The following is a 22,169-nucleotide window of genomic DNA, read 5'->3' as shown; positions in this document are numbered from 1 at the left end:
AATTTGCAATTCATTCACATTTCATATTAGATGTCCTGCCCCTCCTTCCAGCTAACATTGACTACTACCAGTAAAATACACAATAACAACCATTAATTGAGCAGTTTCAGTGTGCCGGGCACTGTGCCATGTGCTTTAAAAGCATTCTGTGACTTAGCTATGACAGCGAACATTTAAATAGAACTTGCTATGTGCCAGACGTTGTTCTAAGCATTTTATGTGCATTTTAACTTACTCCTCACAAAAACCCCATGAGGTAAGTACTATTATTATCACATTTTACAGATGAGGAAACTTGAGGCACAGTGAGGTTAGACAATTTTCCCAGGGTTATATACCTAATTGAGGCAGGGCAAAAATTCAAAACCCATGCAATCTGTTCCAAAGTTCATGCTCTCAACTCTTAACTCATAACTGCATCTTCAAAATATCTCTGAGAAATATATGTTTGCAGCTAGTTACTCTCTTTTTATAAGTAAGAAAATCAAGGTTTAGAATAATTCAGTTACTTCTCTAATCATAAAGCCAGGAAGTAGCAGAGCCTGTATCCCAACTCAGGACTTTCTGGCGCCAAAGCCTAGGGTCCAGAGGTTTATGTGGTTTCTTGTATCCATTGCGGTTTGTTGGCTAGTCATTCTTTCTACTTGAATATCAGTTCAACATATTTGAATGGCTATTGGGTGCCAGACACTGTGTGGCCAAAGAGTAGATAAATGGTCCCTCCCTTCAAAGTGATCACACTCCACTTGTGGAAGTGCTGATGCTAAAGCTGTTGTTCAAGCATACGGAGAGGCTGGAAGAATGACCTCCTTCCCCTGCTCTCTGTCACCCGCAAAGACTCCTTGTGGTTGATGGCTGTTGGGTGTAAAGAAGAGGATTGATGGAGTCCTTCACTCAGTCAAAAGTATCTCTCATAACAAATCAGTATTTTGGTTGATGGTAATAACCAAATTCTCAAAGCCATCTCATGTTGCTTGAAGGAACTGTCAACATATTTTTGTGGTGCGCTTTCTTCTGCCCATTCTGAATGAAGGTCCTTCTGCACCTCCCCACTCTGGCCTTTATGGCTGTGGCTGCTACAGGCCATGGAGTTGTGCTGAGCGAAGCATCACTGCTAAAAGTGACCAGCTCAGGACCTCAACAATAGGACTGAGGGACATTAACAAAATATCTAAGAACACCATCAGTGTCTTATTGGTAACCTCAAGAATAAGCTTTCTGAATCTGCCGCTTGTTGGCCATGGAATCTTGGATTACTCAATTTCCATGTGGCTCAGTGTCCTCTCCTATTATGTGGATGAGAGGAAAATCTCTCACTAGAGTTTTTGTGAGAATTAAATAAGCTGATACACGTAAAACAGTTAAAACAGTGCCTGGAGCCTTGATGTTCAATAGATGTTAGTCCACGCTGTTGTTGCTTCTCTTCCCCCTCCCCCTCCCTTGCCCTCCTCTCCCCCTTTGCTTCTCCTCTTTCTCTTTCCTCTTGTTTTATCATCATCATCCCTCATCAATGTCATTGATTATAATCAAGTTCAGTGCTTGCTAGGAGTTTCTTTTTCTTAAGAGTTGATTATACACTAGTAACTCTTTTAAGTGGAGAGAGAATATGCTGGTCCTCTTAATTTTATTCACATCAACTCTTAGCACATCTGAGCAGAATTTAATTTAAAAACATTCTTGTATTCTACAGTGTCTAAGTAACCATTGGTCTGAATAAGATTTCACTCTGTTCCATAATGCTTCAGTAATGTAAATGCATCTAAAGGATTCCTGAACTGCGTCTGGTTTGTGGAAGTGTGATCTTTAACCAAAAAAATACAGAGAAATTCAAACTTGTCAAAAGGCAAAATACTAAAATAAATGGTCAGTCTTTCATTTAAAATTCTAAATTCCCATGAATCTTTTGAAATCATAAAAAAAATGGGTTGAGAAGTTGTATTATTGTTGGCATTGTTGAGTATGTTGATATATCCAGGAGGTGATCAGAAAAGGTTAAAATCACCCAGTGGCATCTATCAATCTCTGTTCAAGTGTGAGCAAGTGTTCACAATTAGCTGCTATCCAGTATTGAACTAAATGTTTGTCCTTGATCCCCTCACTAAAGTCTTGGTCTTTGGTTACTTCTGTGTTTACCGAAAAGACTCTCGTTCTTATTGACCTGCATTAACTTTAACTATTACTTCATCCCCCATGATTCCAGGCTGTGTTTAAACCACAAACCCATTGTTTCACATCATGAAAAATGTTTTCTCGACTATCACAACCTGTGGTAAGAAAGAGCCTTAATATCTTGATATGATAGCATCTGATAAAGATGCCATTAACATGTATCAATACCAGAAAAGTAGCAAATGCACCATGGTTGTGGTTCTTCTGTTTTCTAAATTAATTGACTGGCATAAAGGACTACAATATTAGACTCTAAATCAAAAGAAGATAACTCTAAGAGGTTAGTTACAGCACAGCTTCTGTTAACAGGAAGCCTGAGGACAAATAAGTGACAAATTTCTAGGAGATCAGAATGAGCTCACTGAATACAATGCAGAAAAGGAGAAGACAAATGCATCACATATCTATAGTCTATTAACAAATTATCCCAAGATTTAGTGACTTAAATCAACTGGTCTGGGACCAGGGTATGGCTAGTGACTATGTACTGACATTACTGAGAGTGTGGACCCCCTTAAGTCTTATACCCTAGGCTTGCCTGGTCCTGGTCCTCACTCTCTAACACAACAAAAATTATGGGTACTCTCTCACAGTTTCACTGGGAGCAGCTCAGCTATGTGGTTGTTGCTCAGGGTTGCTCATGAAGTTGCAGTCAAGATGTCAACTGGAATTGCAATTATCTGAGGGCTTGACTGGGGCTGGAAGAGCTGCTCCCAAAGTGGTTCACTCCATGGCTGGCAAGTAGGTGATGCCCACTGCAGAAGGCCTCAGTTCTTTTCATGTGGGCCTCTCCATAAACTGCTCGGGTGTCCTCAGATCATGGCAGCCACCATGCCCCGAGACCAAGTGAGCCAAGAAGGAGTGTGGAAGCCACAAGGTCTTTCATCATTTATGCTCAGAAATAACACACCAACACTTCCACCATCTTCTATTGGTCACATAGACCAACCCTGATAAAACGTAGGAGAGGGTTATACAAAGATGTGAATACTGGAACATTGGGTACCTATTTTGAAAGCTGCCTATGTTACAAAGAAAGAGGAGAAGAGAAAGGAAGAAAAGTATTTAACTGAGAATCTGGCTCTATAAGGATGCTTTGGTTTGAGCGTTGGGATAAAGATTAAGTCAAAATAGCCAACTGTGGAGGAGAACCAGGACCGGCTGTATTATTGGATAATCCAACTCCTTACTCAGCAGTCATGTATATGTCTGGGGAGTGCTGATTGGTGCCAGGGCTGAGCACAAGACTTCATCCCAGACACAGTCTTTCCATCAAATATTTCCATCTAGGAAGGATGCCAGTTCATAAAACCCCAGCTAGTGGAGTGTTGAATGATTTGGGCAATAGATGGGCTATAATAATATCTGTTAAAAGAGAGCTTATTCCATTAGCGTGGCATTGTTCACAGGCTCTATAGCTTTATTTACTTATTTTGGGGTGATCTGTGCCTAAGTCCAGTGATATCCATGTTCTCTGCCTGAGTTACACACAAGCAAAAAAGTACCACAGAGTTTTCTATTCCCCCAAAGAAGGATGTGATTATTTCTAAAAAGACCTTTTTTGATTTTTTCAATTCGACTCTGACTTTCTAGCAGTATAAAGAGCACAAGCAAGCAGATCATCCTTCTCTCTTCATTGTGTGGTCAATCTCTCTCCCTCAAACACAGAAATCATATCATAGCTTCCTCTTGCCAATTACAACCCTGATGTTAATACATGAGTCTTTCCATCCACCCATGAGTGCAGTGACTTTTCTTAATGCAGAGAATGCTGTGCTCCAGAGACAGTGTTCCTGAAGACTCACCTCATCTCTAGCTCCTGCTCTGCTTCTCCTCCATTGAGTGGTCCCCAGACTCTCCCTCCCACAGGAATCTGCCCTCACACTGGCGATGTCTCCCATCCGATGGTCCCTGGAAGCCGTCCGTAGAACGAAGGAAATGTGTCTGTAATGCTGAGATTGTCCAACAGAACCAAGAGTCAGTGTGTCACCCTTCCTTGCCCTTTTGTCCCTGTGTCTTATCATGCATGACTTTCCAGCAGGGCCTTTGATTTTCACACCTCACTGGGGGTGTCTGGGCTACTTTTTAGCTTGCATCTCTGTTTGCGAAGATATGTATCCAACTCCACACACAATGAGAATAATGACAACATGAATTACAAATGTTATGATGCATTATGCTTTGATTAAATAAGAAATGTGATCGGCTGAGCCCAAAAGGACAGAACTAGAATCCCGTCAAGAGATAAGATGAATGAACAGAACTACAGTGACATCTGCTGGTCCCTCCCATAGAGTTGTTGGTTTAAGTGTCACCAGAAGTGGGTGGTGGAAGGAAATAATCATGATGATAATCTTACGCTTTAAAAAAAAAAAATCCTTTAAATGTGCTTTTATGCAAATATGTATTAAGTTCAACTGTTTTAACTGGTGTGTAACGAGGGAGAAAACAAAAGTCTTTGGACTAGAAAGTGAAAATTATTTACAGTGCAATTGCTCAAAACAGAAACGGAGAAGCCCTCTTGTGTCATCATTTCAGCATGGGATCATACCACCCATGTGCCACAACAGACAGGCTAATCTGCAGAAGAAGGTAAGTATACAGAAATGAAAAGGTTCTACCTCAAAGTATCTCTGAGTCTTAAAATACTGGCTTCTTCTTCAGAAGTCCCAGGAGAGGCTGAGGTTCCAGGGGACATGAATGATGCTCCCTGCCTAGTATGTGCAACATCTTATATAGCTTCTCTGTAAAGAAATGTCCACTGCCGTGATGCTGAGGCACATTACAAAAACACTGAGACGTAATCAGGCAATCCCTGGGGGCTGGCTTCAGGGGGATCAATAAACTTTGCCACACTGTTGGCTTCCACTTGAGCAAATCTTCAATTATCAATGTCCGCTGCCCTCTCTGCCAAAAAAATGGAGTGAGGTCCTGCTCTGAGGTCCAGCATCCTGAGCACAAAATGCCTGAAGCTGCCTCCCTGGAGCCCTAGAAGTCTCAGCGAAGCACTCCCTTGAGTGTTTCTCGGCCAGTGTCTTTTGTAGAAAGGGCAGGGTTTGTGTTGGACCTCCAAAGCAGTGTCACAAAGGGAGCCGTCGTCTGGACTCTGGATAATGGCCGTTCTGTTTTCAATGAACTACAAACCCACATGGATATATTTTTCCTGAGTGCAGCCCTAAATACCTTCAGTGCGTGGTGTCCACAACAATAGATTATAAAGCTTTGCTAACAGCTTTACTTACCAAACAAATTAGTAGAGCTCATGTTTTTCGAAATTCTCAACATTATTTTAAAAGAGTCTGCATGTACCTAAGCTTTGGGGACCTGTGTGACAAAAGATGAGCACTGCATTAGGAACAAAGGAACTTTTTCGCTTCTGTCTCGTGCCTGGGCTATGGGGCTGCTCTGAGTGGGGAGGCATGGCTGTCATCTTGCTGGGCTGAAAGCATCTTTATCCCACATCTGAATAAAGGACAAAGAGGCCCCCATCCAGGCAGCATGTGGGGATGCTCACATCTAACAATAACCATATATTGTGTGGAAGTACAAGTGTGGCCAGTCTGCACTCCTTGGAAGCTGAGCTGTGTTACAGCTATCTGGGTTCCTTTTAATGACTCGGAGGGACAATGCATCACCTACGAGTCTAAAGCACATTCGATAAAATATCTTGGAGTCGGTGCCTGTGGAATTCATTTTCCAGAGACAGCCATGCTTGGGGATTTGGTTTCTAATTTTTTCTTTCTTTCTTTTTTGCGTGTGTGTTTAAACTGCAAAGCTACTTTTTTCTCCCTCTATCGTCTTTTGGCCCTGATTGAGTCTGCACAGTTCATCACTGTTTCAGCAGGTTTTCTACCAGGAAAGGGGACTAAACTAATTGATTATTAATTGATTATCATAATAGTCACATTCTATTTGCAGTGATTCCTGAGAGCAAAGTGTGCCCTGGGTAGTCAGGGATTTGCAGACCTAGAGCCAGCCTGGGGCATCCCCAGGGGCCCATCCATCTGGCTCTGACAGTACCACATCCATTATTCCCACAAATAATGCTAAGGGAGGTTGTACTGAGTAGAACTGAGAGTATCGTTTCCTATAGTTTCCTCCATTTGCAAGTCAGACGCCTCCTTTTTTTTCCTGAATAACTCTGGAGTGATGCCGTTTGTGAAAAGAGGAGGAGCTCTTTTTCAGAATCCTTCTGTACCTTCCTGGGGCCACAGGTTCCAAGCCCTCCAGGCTCCGTGGGCTGTGGTCATGGCCCCATTTCCTGACACATGGCTCAGGCTGTGACTCACACCCTGTTACCACTAATGAACTACCTTGTCACGTGCATTCATGCAGCTTTGCACTGGGTCATCAAAAGCCCTTCCCTGGGGGCTATCTCTGCTCTAGGCCCTTGCTCAGGCCCTGGGGACCCAGGAGTGCACAAGGGGTACTCTTGGGCTAATAGGACAGAAAGATAGTTACCTCGACCAGAACAACCGGGTGCCATTTATGCTGTGGCAGCACAGAAAAGGGGGCAGGAGACAAGGAAAGCTTCCCAGAGGGAAGGGGCATTTGAGCTGAGTTTTCAAGGATGTGGAGTGGACTGGACACAGAAGGGAAAGTATCTACCAGGCAGAGGGAGTGTCATAGAGGAATGAAACCACAGCCAAGTTCAAATAAACTGTTGTTCCCAGGTGGTCAGAGGGAAAGTGTAAGTGTGTGGGGTCTGGCAGTGACAAGGGAGCATTAGGAGACAGAACCCCCATATGTGGGGCTTGCTGGTCTTCAAAGGCCCAGCTTCATGGCCCTTTTAATTTAATATATGTTGGGCACCTACTGTATACAGGGAATGGTCCCACATGCTGGGTGGAATTGGGAAGAAAGCCATCTCTGCTCTCAATAAACATACATTGATTGCCAACTGCATACCAGACCAGCTGTCTTCTGCTATTCTTTTGAATCTTCACAACAAACTGGCAAAGCCAGTACCATGACCTCGGTTTTGCAAATGAGGAAACTGGAGCCCAGGGACATATGACTTGTCCAAGGTCAAACACATTGTTTGCAACTCAGCTGGGTTAAAACTACAACGCAATCATAAGAAGCTTATGATCAAAGTTTCCAGTGACACAAAACCATAGAGGAGAGAGGGATCCAGGGGAGGGGACTGCAAAAATTTAGGGGTGATACTCCCCTTGGTCCAGCCTACATATCCCCTTGTGCCATAGAGGAGCCCCAACCTCAAACTTTCCAGAAAGCCCTATGTGGCTTCATGGCTTCTCCAGGTAGGAAAGCTCCACAGAGATGGTTTCTTTTCCTGCGGCCCCTTCTTCACCCCCTCCAAGCCACCCACCCCACCCCCACCCCTGGCTCCTGGTGTAGCCCCGCCTCTGCCCTATCAGCCACCGGGCAAGGCATAAGCCTCCTCTTGGGTCCTATAAATTCCCACGGCCTCTGGCATGGGTGGCAATTCCCACCAATTCCCACTTCAGACATTTCTCAAGCTGGGCAGAGGGAAGTAGAAAGATTCATAGCTGGGAAAAGACAGGGAGAGAGAATATTGGGATGATTCTCAACACAGGCTGCAGTTTCCTTTGTAGAACTCATTTCCTATCAGTGTCCCTGATTAATTTCAAAATATGAAAATCTAGAAGCAAACATCTTGCTCTATTAAAGTTAGTCTCCTGCCCTTCTATAGCCCTCATCAGGCTTCTAAATCCTATTTTTATCTCCCCGGCCCCCCTCCCCACTCTTCTCTTAACCTGACACCAGAAGGGCCAATGACCAGTCACCCAATTCCTCGGACATGGCCCCTCCAACAACAAGGGGAGAAGAGGAAGGAAAGACTCATGAAGGACTTCTTTTTTATTTCATTATTACTATTTTTTAATAGTTATTTCCCCAATACAATTTTTCTACTGTACAGCATGGTGACCCAGTTACACATACGTGTACACATTCTATTTTCGCACATTATCATGCTCCATCATAAGTGACTAGACATAGTTCCCAGTGCTACCCAGCAGGATCTCATTGCTAATCCATTCCAAAGGCAAGAGTTTGCACATGAAGGACTTCTTAAAACAACTAAAAGTGGCCAAGTCTGCTTAGAAATAGAATGCTTATAAAGTAGAGATATCTGTTAAGAAACAGCATGTTTCAACATAAGTTGAAATGTAATGAAGACAAGGAAAAAAATCCAAAGAAAAGAAAGCTCTGAAAACAGTCATGAAAGGGTCAGGCTTGTATACAGGGGGTATGGCTGGATGCTTCCAGGACCCTGTAGGTCTTATTTACGCCTGCATCCCTCTGGTAAAATTTCCCGGTGGCTGACCTTCACTCCCTGAACCCAACTGGTCCAGGTCAGCTCTAACACCTTGTCTGGGGCTCCATTGTTTCAGAAAGTGTGTTGTGTGTTTGTTCATTGCCTCCTTGGTTTCTGAGTTCTCCAGGATTCACATAACATTGTATTTCTGAATCTATAATACTTCACATCACAGAGAGAAAGAGAAAAGGAAGACGCTGAAGGGAGAAAAAGACAGGAGACTTTGTCGGGAGTTTTAAACTTTCTTATTGAGTTAGAAGAAGCCCCTGGGAGAAGACGCTTTAGATGTCTGGTCCTTCTGGGCACACTGTTGCCGTAGAGAAGAAAGCTCGTGGTGATTTAAAAGTGGTTGGGACACGCCAGGGACTCAAAGAGACGACTGGAAAAAGGTGTCTGTCTCACAAGTGCTCTTTTATGTGGGCATTAAGGCTGTGACCGATATTGTCATCATTTACAGGATATATTTCTTTTAGAAAAGCATGAGAAATCTTGGCTTTTGACTGTATAAAGAGAAAACTTTCCAGCATTTACCTAAAATCCTTTATCCCATGAGTCACAGCATTAAGAAAAGGACTTAGGCACTTAGGGGAAGGAATTTTGAATTCATGCTGCCCTCCTGCTTTGCCCTGGAAATTTTGGCAGGTTTCCTGACCTCACCGGTTTTACAGTATTAACCATGTGTTGCCAGAGAACGAATGATGGGAAAGTCATAAACACAGAGGTGGTGAGCACATTTGTGGCATTAAGTCATCCAAATGTTAGACAAGACATTCTGATGTAGGGATGCTGACTTGTGCAACGGAAGACCCCACCTGAGGTAGTGGGAGGTGTTGACAAAGACCAGGAGGAAATGACATGTGTAAATAATCTCCTCTGGTTAATTAACTGTCCAAGGAGACTCTGTCAGAAGTTTCTCTCATGTCTCCTTCCACAAATACCAGAGAGTCGGTGCAAAGGATAACGTGAGATGAGTCATCACCTTGTGAACATTGGTGGGGTATGCCTCAAAGTTTGCCCAGCTTAGTACTTACCAAGGCACCTCTTGGGGGCTGAAATATGTCCCCCTGAAATTTATATACTGAAACCCTGCCCCCCCCCAGAACCTCAGAATGTGACTCTTTTTGGAGGGAGGCCCTCTAAAGAGATTATTAAGCTAAAATGAGGTCATTAGGTGGGCCCTCATTCAATCTTATGGTGTCCTTATAAGAAGAAGAAATTAGGACACAGATACACACAGAGGGAAGACTCTGTGAAGACACTGTGGCCATCCACAAGCCAAGGAGAGAGGCCTCAGAAGAAACCACCTTGTCAATACTTTGATTTGGGACCTCCAGCCTCCATAATTGTGAGAAAAAAAAATTTCTGTTGTTAAAGCCACCCAGTCTGTGGTACTTTGTTATGGCAGCCCTAGCAGACTAATATTGTGCCTATAATTGTGTACGAAGTGGAAAAAAAATGAATCAGTCCATCAGTGATGACTCTTAGGAAACCTGAAATCTGCAGACATATGGTGAGCAGTCGGCAACTCTAAAGTATAGCTGAGGGTCTAGCATTAGCTCTTCTGCCTGTGACTCAGATGACCTCAGGCAAGCTTGCAAATCTCTCTGAGCACCAGATCCCTCCTTGTGAAATGAGGATAGTGGTACTTGATTATATATTGTATATTTACAGAACTCCTCCCCTACATATTGGATATATAAAGATGAATGACAGTGTCCTGTTCTGATGATACTTACAGTGATTCCGATGAAGGAGCGAGAGAGACCCTCACAAGTGAATAATTGCAGCACAATATGATGCCTGCGCCAACAGAAATATGAACACAGGCTTTCTATAGAATCCCACACAATGTGCACATGTGAAGGTTGGATCAGATTAACTTTTAAGAGTGAAATCGGGAAAAACTTCACAAAGGTAATCATTACACTGGAATGTAAAGCACAAATTCAAATGGCAGAAAATCGGACAAGAGAGCTTTGGGATAAAGAAGCATTTGCAAAGTGTGCGTGCCCAGAAGGGCAAGACAGGCTGACAGAACAGTGAGTATGTAGGTGTGACTGGAGAGCACCACCAAGACTGGCAAGATGTGAGACAGGAAAGCTACACTGGTGTCAAATCATGAATGGTCTTGAAGATCTAGACAAGCTGTCTCAGCTTTATTCTATTACTCATGAAGGATTAGAGAAGTTTATTTTTTTATTTTATTTTTTTTTTAGCAGGGGGGTGACACAAAGAGGTCTGCCTTTTGGAAAGCATATCTGGAAGGCAGTGTGGTAGATGGATGTGATGGGAAACATTTGCCAAGTAGGTATGCTACTGCAACAGTTCATGGACTTGACAAACCCGGGGTATTGGGAGGACTGAACAGGATCACCCATCTGAACTCACGCTTTAAATAATAATACTGATCATTGTGATTAACTTTGAGAGGAAGAAGATTTAAGATCAGAGCTTGTCAACAGATGTCAATGCTAATTACATTTTCAGGACGATTGTGAGAAATCAGTTAACAGTATAACAAGTACATGATACAAGGTAATTTTCTTAGTTGCTCATTCCTTAACATTAAAATAACCACTTACTTTGATGTATCAGCCAACCAATTTGAAGAAAGAAGTGGAGAGTTTCATAAGAATAACCTTTCAATTCATTTCTATTCCATTTCAATCTTTACTGTAACTTATAGTTACTTTTAGTGGCAATAAGAAGAAATTTGCCCACACGCTTAGCAGAATAAACCAAGGATTTAAGTTCCAGGGTGTTGGTGTTGAAAGTCCATACATTATGAAATATAAATAACATTATGTTTTAGAAACTGGATAACATACTTTATTCAACAACATGTTCCACTCTCTGTACCCCCTACCCCAACTGCCTAGCAGAATCACCTGCTACCTTCCCTGTGCTCCCAAAGCCCTTTGTTTGGTATTGCATGAATCACACTGCGGGAAGGAATACACACAAACCTCTGTCTCCATTCCTAGATCACAACCTCCTTGTCTTCTTCATCTTCGGCTCCCCAGAGCCTAGCACAGGGCCTACCTGGCCACAGCAGATGCTTGATATTCAGTCATGGAATTGCTTTAAGGTTACTCCCAGGATGGGGTATGTGTGTGTGTTTCTGCTATAAACTCAGAGTGAAAAGTGATAAAGTAATGCGGATTCCAACTGATGACCTGTCTATAAAGTAGTTCTCTTTTTAATATAAAAACCCCAGTGAAGGCACTAACACATGCCCGTGTAAGTACACATGCAAAAGCTCTGTCTTGGCAGTCAGCTTTGGTAAGCCTAGCTCCCTTTGAATGTAAGTGTCTGATTCATAAGCGCTTGTCCTGCTCCATTGCCCTAGCACAGATCACGTTTATTTGTTTGACTTATGCAGGACTGCTGTGTATACATCTCCTATACAGGATCTCATTATACCAAGGCAGAAAGTGGTTTAATGCACACTTTGTACTTTTGACACCTAAATAATCCAGTTATCATCTTGACATGGAAATTGGAATGCTCTGTTCCAGTGGCCTGATATACTCAAGTTAGAATACATACATCAACAATTTCAAAACATGATGTGTTCTACAAATATCAAACCTTCTTCACTGTGTTTCAAACAATGCAGCCAAGACAGTTCATTATACAGAGATAAGGAAATAAATTCCGCCCCCCCTTTTTTTTCCTCTTTGCTTTTCTTTTGTTGACTAAGGAAGCATCAATAAAAAAGGCCAGGTGCTCTGTAGCTAATATTTTCATGGATTGCACACACACCCAGCGCTCAGACTTATTGTCATTTACTACCTTTTTTCCTCGGATATTAATAAAGCAATAGGATACATTTTAAAGTGTCTTCTTTTTCCTCCACTTGCTTAAATAATACTTAATATTGAGATTCTATTTCAATGACAGCTGGTTTTTTTGAGACTTTATCATTTGCAGTGTGTCATACTAGGTACTTTAAATTCTCTTTATAATTCTGCAAGAATGTTATTTTTCTCTCCTATTTACAGATGCAGAAGTCAAAGCAAAGGTCACTTTCCACCATTAGTGGGATGGAGCTAAGAGCCTGTGTCTCTCTGACCTGAGGCTGGCTTTATACACTGTCCTCCAGCCTTTCAAGGTAGCACACAATCCTCTGTCTCTGCTAACTTCAGCCTGAAGTTAAACTTGTAACTGAAAGGCTGCAATCATCTCCAACATGAATTGGGAACTCCATATATGTCAATGAATGACTAATGGAGCGCTAATCACTAATGTAGGTCCACAGGGGAAGATTCAGAAAGAGGAGAGATAAGATATTTTTGCACCTGTATAACAATAGCATCAACAGTGGTAATAAAGATAATAACATTTAGTTCACTTGTGGAGAAAATATTATAAACTAATCTCAATGCAATTGGTAATTGGTGGGTTTGAGGCAGCAGTTTCAGTACACTCACTTGGTAGTAGGCTATAGCCCAGCAAAGATCCAGGAGACTTCCTGAGCAATAGCCAAGGGATAATGACAAACTGTTGGATAAATCATTTCAAAGCTATTACAGAGAGACTCACTCTGCCATATGGAAAAAGCGGTTAGGGAACAATTAACTTCAACAATGTATATTGCCCCTGGAAGCAAAACTGGGTTAAGCCACCACGACAAGGCTGAGCGCAACCTCTATAAATTAGTCAGCAATAATGAGCATAGTTTGAATCCATAAAAACTTCGAAAAATAGAATAACTACAAGCCACGGAACCATTTATAAAAGGCCCCAAAACAAATTCTAAGGTAGACACACCCAGGACCCCTTTTATACTTAATTTTTCATATTTATAGGTTAAGTAGAGCAAATGTTTGATGAGTGTGAAGGTTCTGGTGTAGTGAACGAAGATAGGGTAATGGCACTAAAATTATTGCAAGGGTTTAATACAAGAAGCCTTGTTGATGAAGTGCAGAAGATGTAAAACAAGTGAACATAAATGGAGACACAACTCTTGTATTGCTGTGCACTACCAACAGACAGAAGAAAGCTCCTAAGGTTATAAATCATCAACTAACCTTCAAATGCAAGGAAATAGCAGGATTAACACAGAGCTCAGTTGAGACGATTAACCAGGTAAGTAAATAAAGAATTTAAAACACAACCTATACTGAGACCAACAGCTCCTGGATAAAGGACCACCAGTTGGCTACATGCTCAAACCCATAAAGTAAATGGGATCATGGCCAAGACCAGATAAAAAGACAACTGCCCAGAAGAGGAAGGCTTCCATGTTTTGAAAGAACAACTTAGGAAGCCCTGCAGCTGCAGTTTTAATAGAGCCAAGTGTATGTTATACTTTAGGGACAATTCAGAAAATGATGCCACTGGATTTCTATTCCAACAAATTACCTTAAGGATTTGCCCATAAGCATGAAGATTCATTTAATATAATGATTACAAACAACCTTCCTAAGAATTTTTGGTCATTTCTTTCAAGAAGATGCCTTGCCTATTTAAGTGCTTTCATATGTCCTCTATAACTTTATTTTTACAGTGATTGAAACTTTTATTCTAAACACCACATAGCAGATGAGAAACTGGAAGCTCAGGAGCAGAGAAGTAACTGCTAAGATAAAACAGGAGTTCAGTGGTAGAACCGAGATTAAAACACAAGAGCTGAAATTAAAACACAAACTTTCTGACTTCTACAGCTTTTTCTTCTCGTGGAAGCAGCCCTTCAAGTTTAAAGCAGGCTGAAATGTAAAATACCAGTTGATTATAAGAAAAACATGTATCCAAGTTGGGAGATACATTTAAATTCCATTAAACTAACTGAAAAATTCATGAGCAATGCATGGATAATTTGTTTCTTATTAAAACATTAAACTTGTAGAGAATATTTAGCTGTTCAAATGTCAAGTAACAGGATAGCTATAGTAAGTTAATTAGGTACCAATTCATTGCTAAAGATACTTAATTGACATTTAATAAGCATATTAAATACCAATTAACCAACTATATTTAGTGCTAACTATATTTAGCCAAAGCTGTTTTGTTAATTGCTTGCTCAGTGCCTTAGTATCTATGGTCAATAGATTATAACCCAATTAAATATATACATTAATGTGTTAGCATATACGTCTCCCCAGTGGGGAGTGCTGTCCAGATGTCCATGTGTGGGTTTGACCATCATCACTCACCTTGGTGAAGAAACTATCATCCAGCAAGCTGCACGGGAGACCCTCTATTAAAAAAAAAGTTAGCCAGTATCTGATGACAAGGAGACACAACTCTCCTGTCACTGCTGAACTCAGAGACAGGGAGGAATTAACAGGTGCTGGTGACAGGGGTACAGGGCTCTTTGGAGCAGAGCTCAAAACCCTTTGAGCCCTCTGCAGAGGGACTTTTTAAATACCATTTTTTATTACCATCTACAGGAGGCAGGAACATACTGATTGTGGTAATTGCCTCCAGGATCTCATGACTTTCCAGGGCTCAAAAGATCTTGGGCATCGTTCTTCTGGACTACTCACTGAATAACGTTGTCAGTCACATGCTGTGGACCCTATTGTATATTCCAGTCACAATGCAGTTCCTGCAGACATGATGCTTGCAGCACAATAGAGAAGGGACATGTGAAAAGAAATCAGGGGCCAAAGCACATTAACCTTGGTCACTCTTTCCTGACCCCAGGAAGGCATTTAATGTGTCTGAAGGTCCCAGCAACACTGGGAATCCTTCCCGAGGTTTAAAAATGCAGAAGTGCAAGACACTGATGTGAATCATCACTCAGGATTGAAGGGCAAGGCTGGCAGTGATTCAGACTATTCTTTCAGGCAAGGTGCACCCAAACAAGCCTCGTGTCAACATGGCAAGACCATGTAATAGACATTTCTTAAATGAAGGTGAATTAATATTTTGGAAGTCAATTCAATCTTAAAATTGGGGGGGAGCGCTTTCCATTATTAAAATAATCAAGTTGTTGCACCCAGTGTGATCACTGATACTGGCCGGAGTCAAAGTCCAAGGTGAGATCCACATGGTCACATTGGCCCTGCAATCCAGAAAAGTCAGCTTGGACAGAGCATCGAACAATTCGTCTGGGGAGTTCCCAATTTACAGCAGAACATTTCCAAGGGCAGTCAGAAATCCAAAGTCCAAGAAAAGCTGAGTCAGGAACTGATGACATTACAGCTCTGGGAGACAAGAGTCAGTGGATGGGAATGATCAAAATTATTCCATGAACACCTTTCATAGTGTCACAGATGGATGAAAACCCTGTGGCTTTTGCGTGAGACTGCCGTTAAGAACTGCTGCTTCATTTCTGTATGCACAACCTAAAGAAATTCCCTAAAATAACTATAATTCAAACGTGTTAAGGTTGGAGGAATAAAAATAAATTGTGGTGAGACTATTTCTTGAACAGAATACAGCAAGGCATACAAAATAGCAAGAGTGATACTTTGAAGTACAAACGATGACACATATACTAGGTGTGATTATAACATGATGTGTGGCCATAAACAAAGATCATGAATGCATTAATTAGATACTAAGCTGAAGAGGTGCCTGGACACGGTGACCCCAGGTGACTTGCTCTGTCATTTTTTCTCTTTTTCCCATGTGAACTTTCTTTTTTTCTTTTTCATGACACCCTGGGCATATGGAAGTCCCCAAACCAGGGATTGAATCCAGGCTCGAGCTGCAACCTATACCACAGCTGCAACAAAACTGGATCCTTGACCCACTCTACCAGCCAGGGATCTAACTAGGCCCTCCACAGAGACAAGCCAGGTAACTAACCCTCTGTGCCACAGTGGGAACTCCTTGAGTATTTCCTGCCAGAGGTCCATCGGTATTGACTGAATCTGTGTGTGGTGAAGGAGGGAAAGAGAAAGCTGTATCCCTCCTTCAAAAATGACACTGGGGAGTTCCTGCTATGGCACAGTGGGTTAAGAATCTGACTGCAGTGGCGCAGGTCACAGCTGCGGGTCAGATTCAATCCCTGGCCCAGGAACTTCCATAGGCTGCAGGTATGGCCATTAAAATATATATATATATATATATACACACCAGCATTGGGTTCTGATGAGACTCATCCCATCGTCTTGAGACTTGGCAGTGGATTAATATGTAACACTATTTAAAGTGTCCCAAGGCGGGTCAAGTAATGCAATTTACCTCATCTGGCTTTTGCAGGGAATTTTCCATTGGAAAGACTTGTGCACTTTGCATGTTTTCGGTTAATGAAGGATTGCAGTGTGCCTGTGAGCTTTGTTTGAGGACGTCATGAAATGGGGGAGAAAATTAGGATCTAGGGGGAGATAATTGTTGCCCTGAATAAGTCTGACCAATGAGGAAAAGGAATAAAGAGACTGTATGTGAAATTTAAATTCTTCAGTATGCGGTGCTCTTGGGTAAGCAAAACACTCAAGCTAAGGTTAGTAATGAATTAGTTAACACCACAGAAGAATAGAGTCTGACTCTATAGACTGAGCTGGCATTTCAATTTTCAGCTCAGTAGGCAGTGGAAGTGAGGCTGAAGAAGGGGCTGGGCATAAATTATAAATTCCAGGATATTGTGCTATAGCCTTCTACAGGGCTGGCTAAGCCACAGTTGACATATAGATTTGAGGTTCAGAATCTAGTCATGATGTTTAAGGAGAAAAGAAAAGAAAGAGCTATATTGGAAAGTAGAAAGAATGCAGGAAATTCAAGACAATGGGTTAAATTCTCTTCTGACCAAAAAGAAATTGACAAAATGGGATTCCATGTTTGGTTCTAAAAGTTGGTGATTGAGAAGCAATCCGAATGAAGTATTAAACTTGATATGTCTTATAAAATTTTGGTTGATGATCACTTTGAGTTTATTAGGTAGATCAGAACAAAAGGACAGGGAGTTCCCATCGTGGCTCAATGGAAACAAATCTGACTAGTATCCATGAGGATGCAGGTTACATCCCTCACCTCACTCAGTGGGTTAAGGATCCAGCGTTGCCGTGAGCTGTGGTGTAGGTCACAGACGCAGCTCATGTCTGGCATTGCTGTAGCTGTGGGGTAGGCCAGCAGCTGTAGTTCCAATTTGACCCCTAGCCTGGGAACTTCCATAAGCTGTGGATATGGCCCTAAAAAGACAGAAAAAAAGAAGTGTATAATTGGTTATATATGTAAAAGAAACTCCCTGATTCTCAATGGGTCTCTATGTTGTTTTAGGAAAGAGAATAGTGAGTTTACTTTAAATTGCAGAATCCCAAGTTATATTTGTCATCTCCAGGCCACTGTCCTCAGAGACACCCTCTCCACATGTTGGGAGTAGGGGACCAGTGAAGGAAGACCTTCTGTTTCCTGGGCCCCCAGCCTTTAAAGGCTTACACACAGTGTGGTCTGTGGTCCAGCAACATCACCTGGGAGCTTGCTAGAAATGCAGGATCTTGGGCCCCACTCCGGGCCTATGAAATCAGAACCTGCATGACTCATGTACATTCATGTTTGATAAGCACCAACTGAAGCCCCCAACCACGGCTCTACCTCTGGTTAAGGTAGGATTTAAACCAGCTTGGATGTGAATCCTGGCTCTCCCCTTTACAAGGCAATCTTGTTTAAATTATTTCATCTCTGAATCCCAATCTCCTTGTATGTAAAATGGGAATGATGACAATAGTAACTCCCTACTTCAAAGAGTTTTATTAGCATGAAATGAAATTAGTGTTGCCATTCAAAGCCCAGACTCTAAAACCAGACAGTCTGGCTCAAATACTGCTTCTGTCACTCACCAGCTGCGTAATTTTGGGACAAATCATTTAACATCACTGGACCCCAGTTTTTTCATCTTTAAGAGAAGGTGATAATTGTACCCATATTAAAGGTTTGTTGTGGGACCTGGTGATGTAACACATATAAACTTTGTAAAATATCCCTGATGCCTAGATGTGCTATAGGAGTGTTGGCTGGTATTACTGCTGGCTAGTATGAATGCAGACAATAGGTTTTCAATAAAAGTTAGCTATTCTCTGTGGCATTGCCTGCCCACAAAATGACTTACTGTTGTAAAAGCAGTTGGATTGAGGAAGATGGAGAGAAACAAATTCAAGACTTAAGTAATGATAAGTTTGTGGTAGGATTTGCCTTTAACTTCTAATAGAATAATAATGGTTTTGGCAAACTGGTCTGTGAAACTACAGTGGGCTCACTTGCCTCTACAGTTGGAAAACAGAACAAATTAATTCACACAACTCAGTTTAAAAAAAAACACAAAAAAACAAAAAACTTTTCCCAAACAAAACAGATTTCCTCCCTCCACCAGTTCCTAACCCAACTGGTCTGGATTAATTCCTTTTTGTCCGTGTAAATTGAATTCTCCTAATTCAGTCTCCATTTCTTTAAGTTTGCATCAGTCTGCCGACTAATTCAGTCTGCATCTCTGCTTGTAGACACCAAGCCAGACAATCCAGCCATGGGTGAGGGCAGGCAGGAGTGGTACTGATAGGGATGGAGTAGACACAGGTAGCTGTAGAAGTCCCGATAAAGGACCATATTTAAAGAGGGAAACTTAGGGGACACTGGGAGATCTCTGTAAGTAAATAAATTGCTCAAAAAAGCCATCAGAACAAGGCAGGTTTGCTTCATTAGTGGAGCCTTGAGAATTGCCGCAGGTCCTTGGGTGGGGGATGGGATGAGGCCTGCATTCAGATTCAGACCAAGGGCAAGAGTTTGAGGACCACACTTCTGCGGATTTGAATACACACCTTACCAGATGCTAAGGAGGAGCTACTACTCCCAGAAAGGAAGAGGTGGGCTTTTCCCACTGGATGATAAAAACTGTAGCCCACCGGATCCTAGGGCAGAGCTTCCGTGCCTGCCCGCTTGCATCTCTCACAAGCGTCCTATCCTTATCTATTTCTTGCCTATCACTTTGTCTCTCACTGAATTCCTTCTGTGCAGAAATATGAAGAACCTGAACCTCAGTGAGTCCAGACACAGGGTGAGTGATTCTAATTTAAAACCTTGGGTTCAAGTCCCAATCTGTGTTTAGGCTGGGTTCGAGTCCCAGCGTGTGGGTTCAAGTCCCAATCTGTGTTCTGGCTGGGTTCAGGCCATTAATACTGCCAGTTTCAGTACTAATTCAGTTTTCTCTTTCTTTCCTAGTTAGCCTCCCACCACTTACCTTCAGGAATTTCAGTTCACACCAGATCCCTCCAGCTAGTTTCTTGGAAGTCTGGCTGCCCCTCCTTCCCTGTGACCTGTTTTCTGGCTCTGGGTCTCCCTGTGACCTCAGCTCAACCCCTTTCCCTTCTCACAGCATCAGTTCAGAGCCCTGAGGTCGCTGAGGACGATAGCTTCTAATTCCACTGCCTTTTACCAGCCTGTGCAACCCTGAAATAATTTGCCTTAAAACCAGTTCTTGGAGAGGGAAGCCTGGTCAGACAAATGAAGAACTGGATTGGATTTTATTCTTGCAAGAGAGTGCTCGAGGCAACATCTGTTTGCAGCAACAAGAATGGGAAGTTGTTTTGCGCTTCTTTCCTGCCCATTCGGGTTCTCTCCCGGGTGTATTGTCTTCCCTGGAGGGGTCTCCTCGTGGAGTTTTCTCAGCGGTCTGGTCTTCGGCACTAAGAAACTGGTAACTAATTATCAGGACTTCAATTCTTAACTTGACCAGCTGTGTTGAGGAAAAAGAACTTTGGTCCCTCAGTGCCAGAGGATCTATAATTCATCCTCCATAAAAAAGTCAATATTGGAGCAAAAATGACATTTAAAAATCATAAAATAAGTAGTCTGGTATTTACCTAAGATGTTCTTTCCCTCCCTTCGTTTTTATATAACATGTACTGTATTGTTTATTTTATTTTGGGCGCCGTGAGCACCTTTGGGACAGAGGGCTGCTCTCCTGTTTCCAAGGACTTCAGGGTGAGGGAGAAAACAAGAGCACTGAGAAAGGCCAACTGCTCAGGAAGAGTTCTGCACATGCTCTCCTTGCCGTTTTGATCTGGAGAAAGAGGTTACTTTAAGGACTGAGCCATGCAACCTAGCTTCTTTCTCGATGCTAAAATTGTGCTGTAAATTTTTATAGCTTTACAGATTAAAGAAAGATTAAAACCACAAAGCATGCATTAATTACAAACGGCTCACCAGCGGCAAATATATTTGTATCCCCCACCAGGGTGGTGCGCATGCTCCTCCCAGCACCACAGTGGCCCCTTCAGAAGACATCCACCAGCCCCATAACCGGTAGGCAAGCGCAGGGGCCCCTGGCGCCAGCCAAACTGATTCAAAGCCTCAGGCAGCGTCAATGCGATTCCTCCAAGAGCTCTTTTTGAGAAAATGGCTTGACACCCCCAAATATTCAGGGTGGGGGAAATATTTATAAAGTCTTGACCTCCATGGTAGGCTTGAGCAGCTCATAAACAAAGAAGGCTGGACCCTGTCCTGTGCTGTAATGGCAACAGGCATTGGCAAGGAGGCCTGCTGGCCTTGCAACGAAAAATATCCATCCATGAGCTGGAAGGGGATGGTCAGAACATGGAGATGTAGATCAGTGACTCTAATTTGTTAACAACTGGGGAAGGAAGAGAAACCTAGAGAGATTTAACTGTCAGGCTATTACATAAATACCAGAGAATTCAATGTAATTTCCTTTTATTCAACAAGAATTTGTTGAGCATTATGTAAAGCGAGTAGCCTGGCATTTTCCTCTTGCATATCTTATCTCATTGTAGCCTCCCCAAAATCCTCTGAAAGAATAAATACCTCCATGCTATAGATGAAGTATTGTCCAAATTATTTATCCAGTGTTACCGAGCCAGGACTTGCTTCTTGACGAATCAGAAGATAATTCTGTAGGTAACTCCACCAAGAGCAAGGGCAGGAGAGGCGACGTACTGAAGCTGTTGATGGTCATGAGTTGGAATTGTCGAAGATCAGGGATGTACACAGAGATTACACCTCCTTATATTCTGGTAATGGATGGAGCCTTACAGTAACTAAGAGGAGTAGCACTGAGCAGAGTAAAAAAGTTCAAAGACACTATGCTGAAAATATCAGGACTCAGAGCAATTGCAGATAGCATAGGAAGCTAACACAGACCACCAGAGGGTGAAATCAGCAGAGTTTACAGCAGCAGCACACATGACCAAGAACCAGAACCAGAACAGAGATATCTCCATGCTTTAGTCCTGTGGTCCTCCGACCAGCAGCTTCTCCATTTGCTGAGGGTTTATTAAAGATGCAGAAACTCAGGTCTCACCCAGACCTACTGAATTAGAAAACTTGAGGTGGGGCCTTCAGTCCGTGCGACAGTAAGCCCTCCCGAAGCCTGCTTCAGTTGAGAACCACTGCCTTAGCCATCGTGAGCTATATTTGAAAGGAGACCAAGGCAATTACCACTGGAATGGTGTTGTAGATATAGCTACATGTCATATATGGCTGATGGGTGCAAATGCACTTGTGCATACCCATTCATTTACATGGCTCTTGAGTGGTGAAATAAATCAAATGTGGTCTTAGGTGGAAAATGAAACAAGGCCTAATAGGACAAAAAATCAAAACTACCCAGCCAAATCCAGACTTGCAGATTCCTTCTTATCAAACAGGCCCATGTAACGGATGAGTTCCCAAACACAAAGATGTAAGGCCACAGACTACCTGGCTCAACGAAAGACCCGAGTCTATAAAAAAACTCAGCACACCCTTGAGGGCGGGTTGGGGGTGTGTGTGCTGAGTCTTGCTTGCTCAGAGCTCC

General features: G+C 42.4%; 1 protein-coding gene and 1 long non-coding RNA gene across 5 annotated transcripts in view; both read right to left on the bottom strand.

Moving 5' to 3' along the window:
* LOC102159243 (uncharacterized) overlaps positions 1-22,169 on the bottom strand; it is a 360,278-nt gene that overhangs the window by 22,176 nt on the left and 315,933 nt on the right. For 3 of the 4 annotated variants that reach the window (XR_014807775.1, XR_002345453.2, XM_084964412.1), the window contains one exon: positions 3,975-4,121. The exons of the other annotated variant lie outside the window; for it this stretch is intronic. Coding sequence is in view for 1 of the 3 variants with exons in the window: in XM_084964412.1 (XP_084820538.1) it covers positions 3,975-4,070 (96 nt within the window). In the remaining 2 variants the exon portion in view is untranslated. The remainder of the gene's footprint in view (positions 1-3,974; positions 4,122-22,169) is intronic. 4 annotated transcript variants of the gene reach the window in all.
* Positions 1-22,169, bottom strand: part of LOC146402773 (uncharacterized) — a 341,109-nt gene that overhangs the window by 233,176 nt on the left and 85,764 nt on the right. The window lies entirely within an intron of this gene.

This window comes from Sus scrofa, chromosome 6, assembly GCF_054392235.1.
Source record: "Sus scrofa isolate SSC_HxYL_T2T_F1_AM1 chromosome 6, Sscrofa_HxYL_maternal_Yorkshire_Landrace_v2.0, whole genome shotgun sequence".
Taxonomy (NCBI): Eukaryota; Metazoa; Chordata; class Mammalia; order Artiodactyla; family Suidae; genus Sus; species Sus scrofa.
The sequence above is the reverse complement of the archived record's forward strand: the minus strand, read 5'-3'. Positions and strand labels throughout refer to the sequence as shown.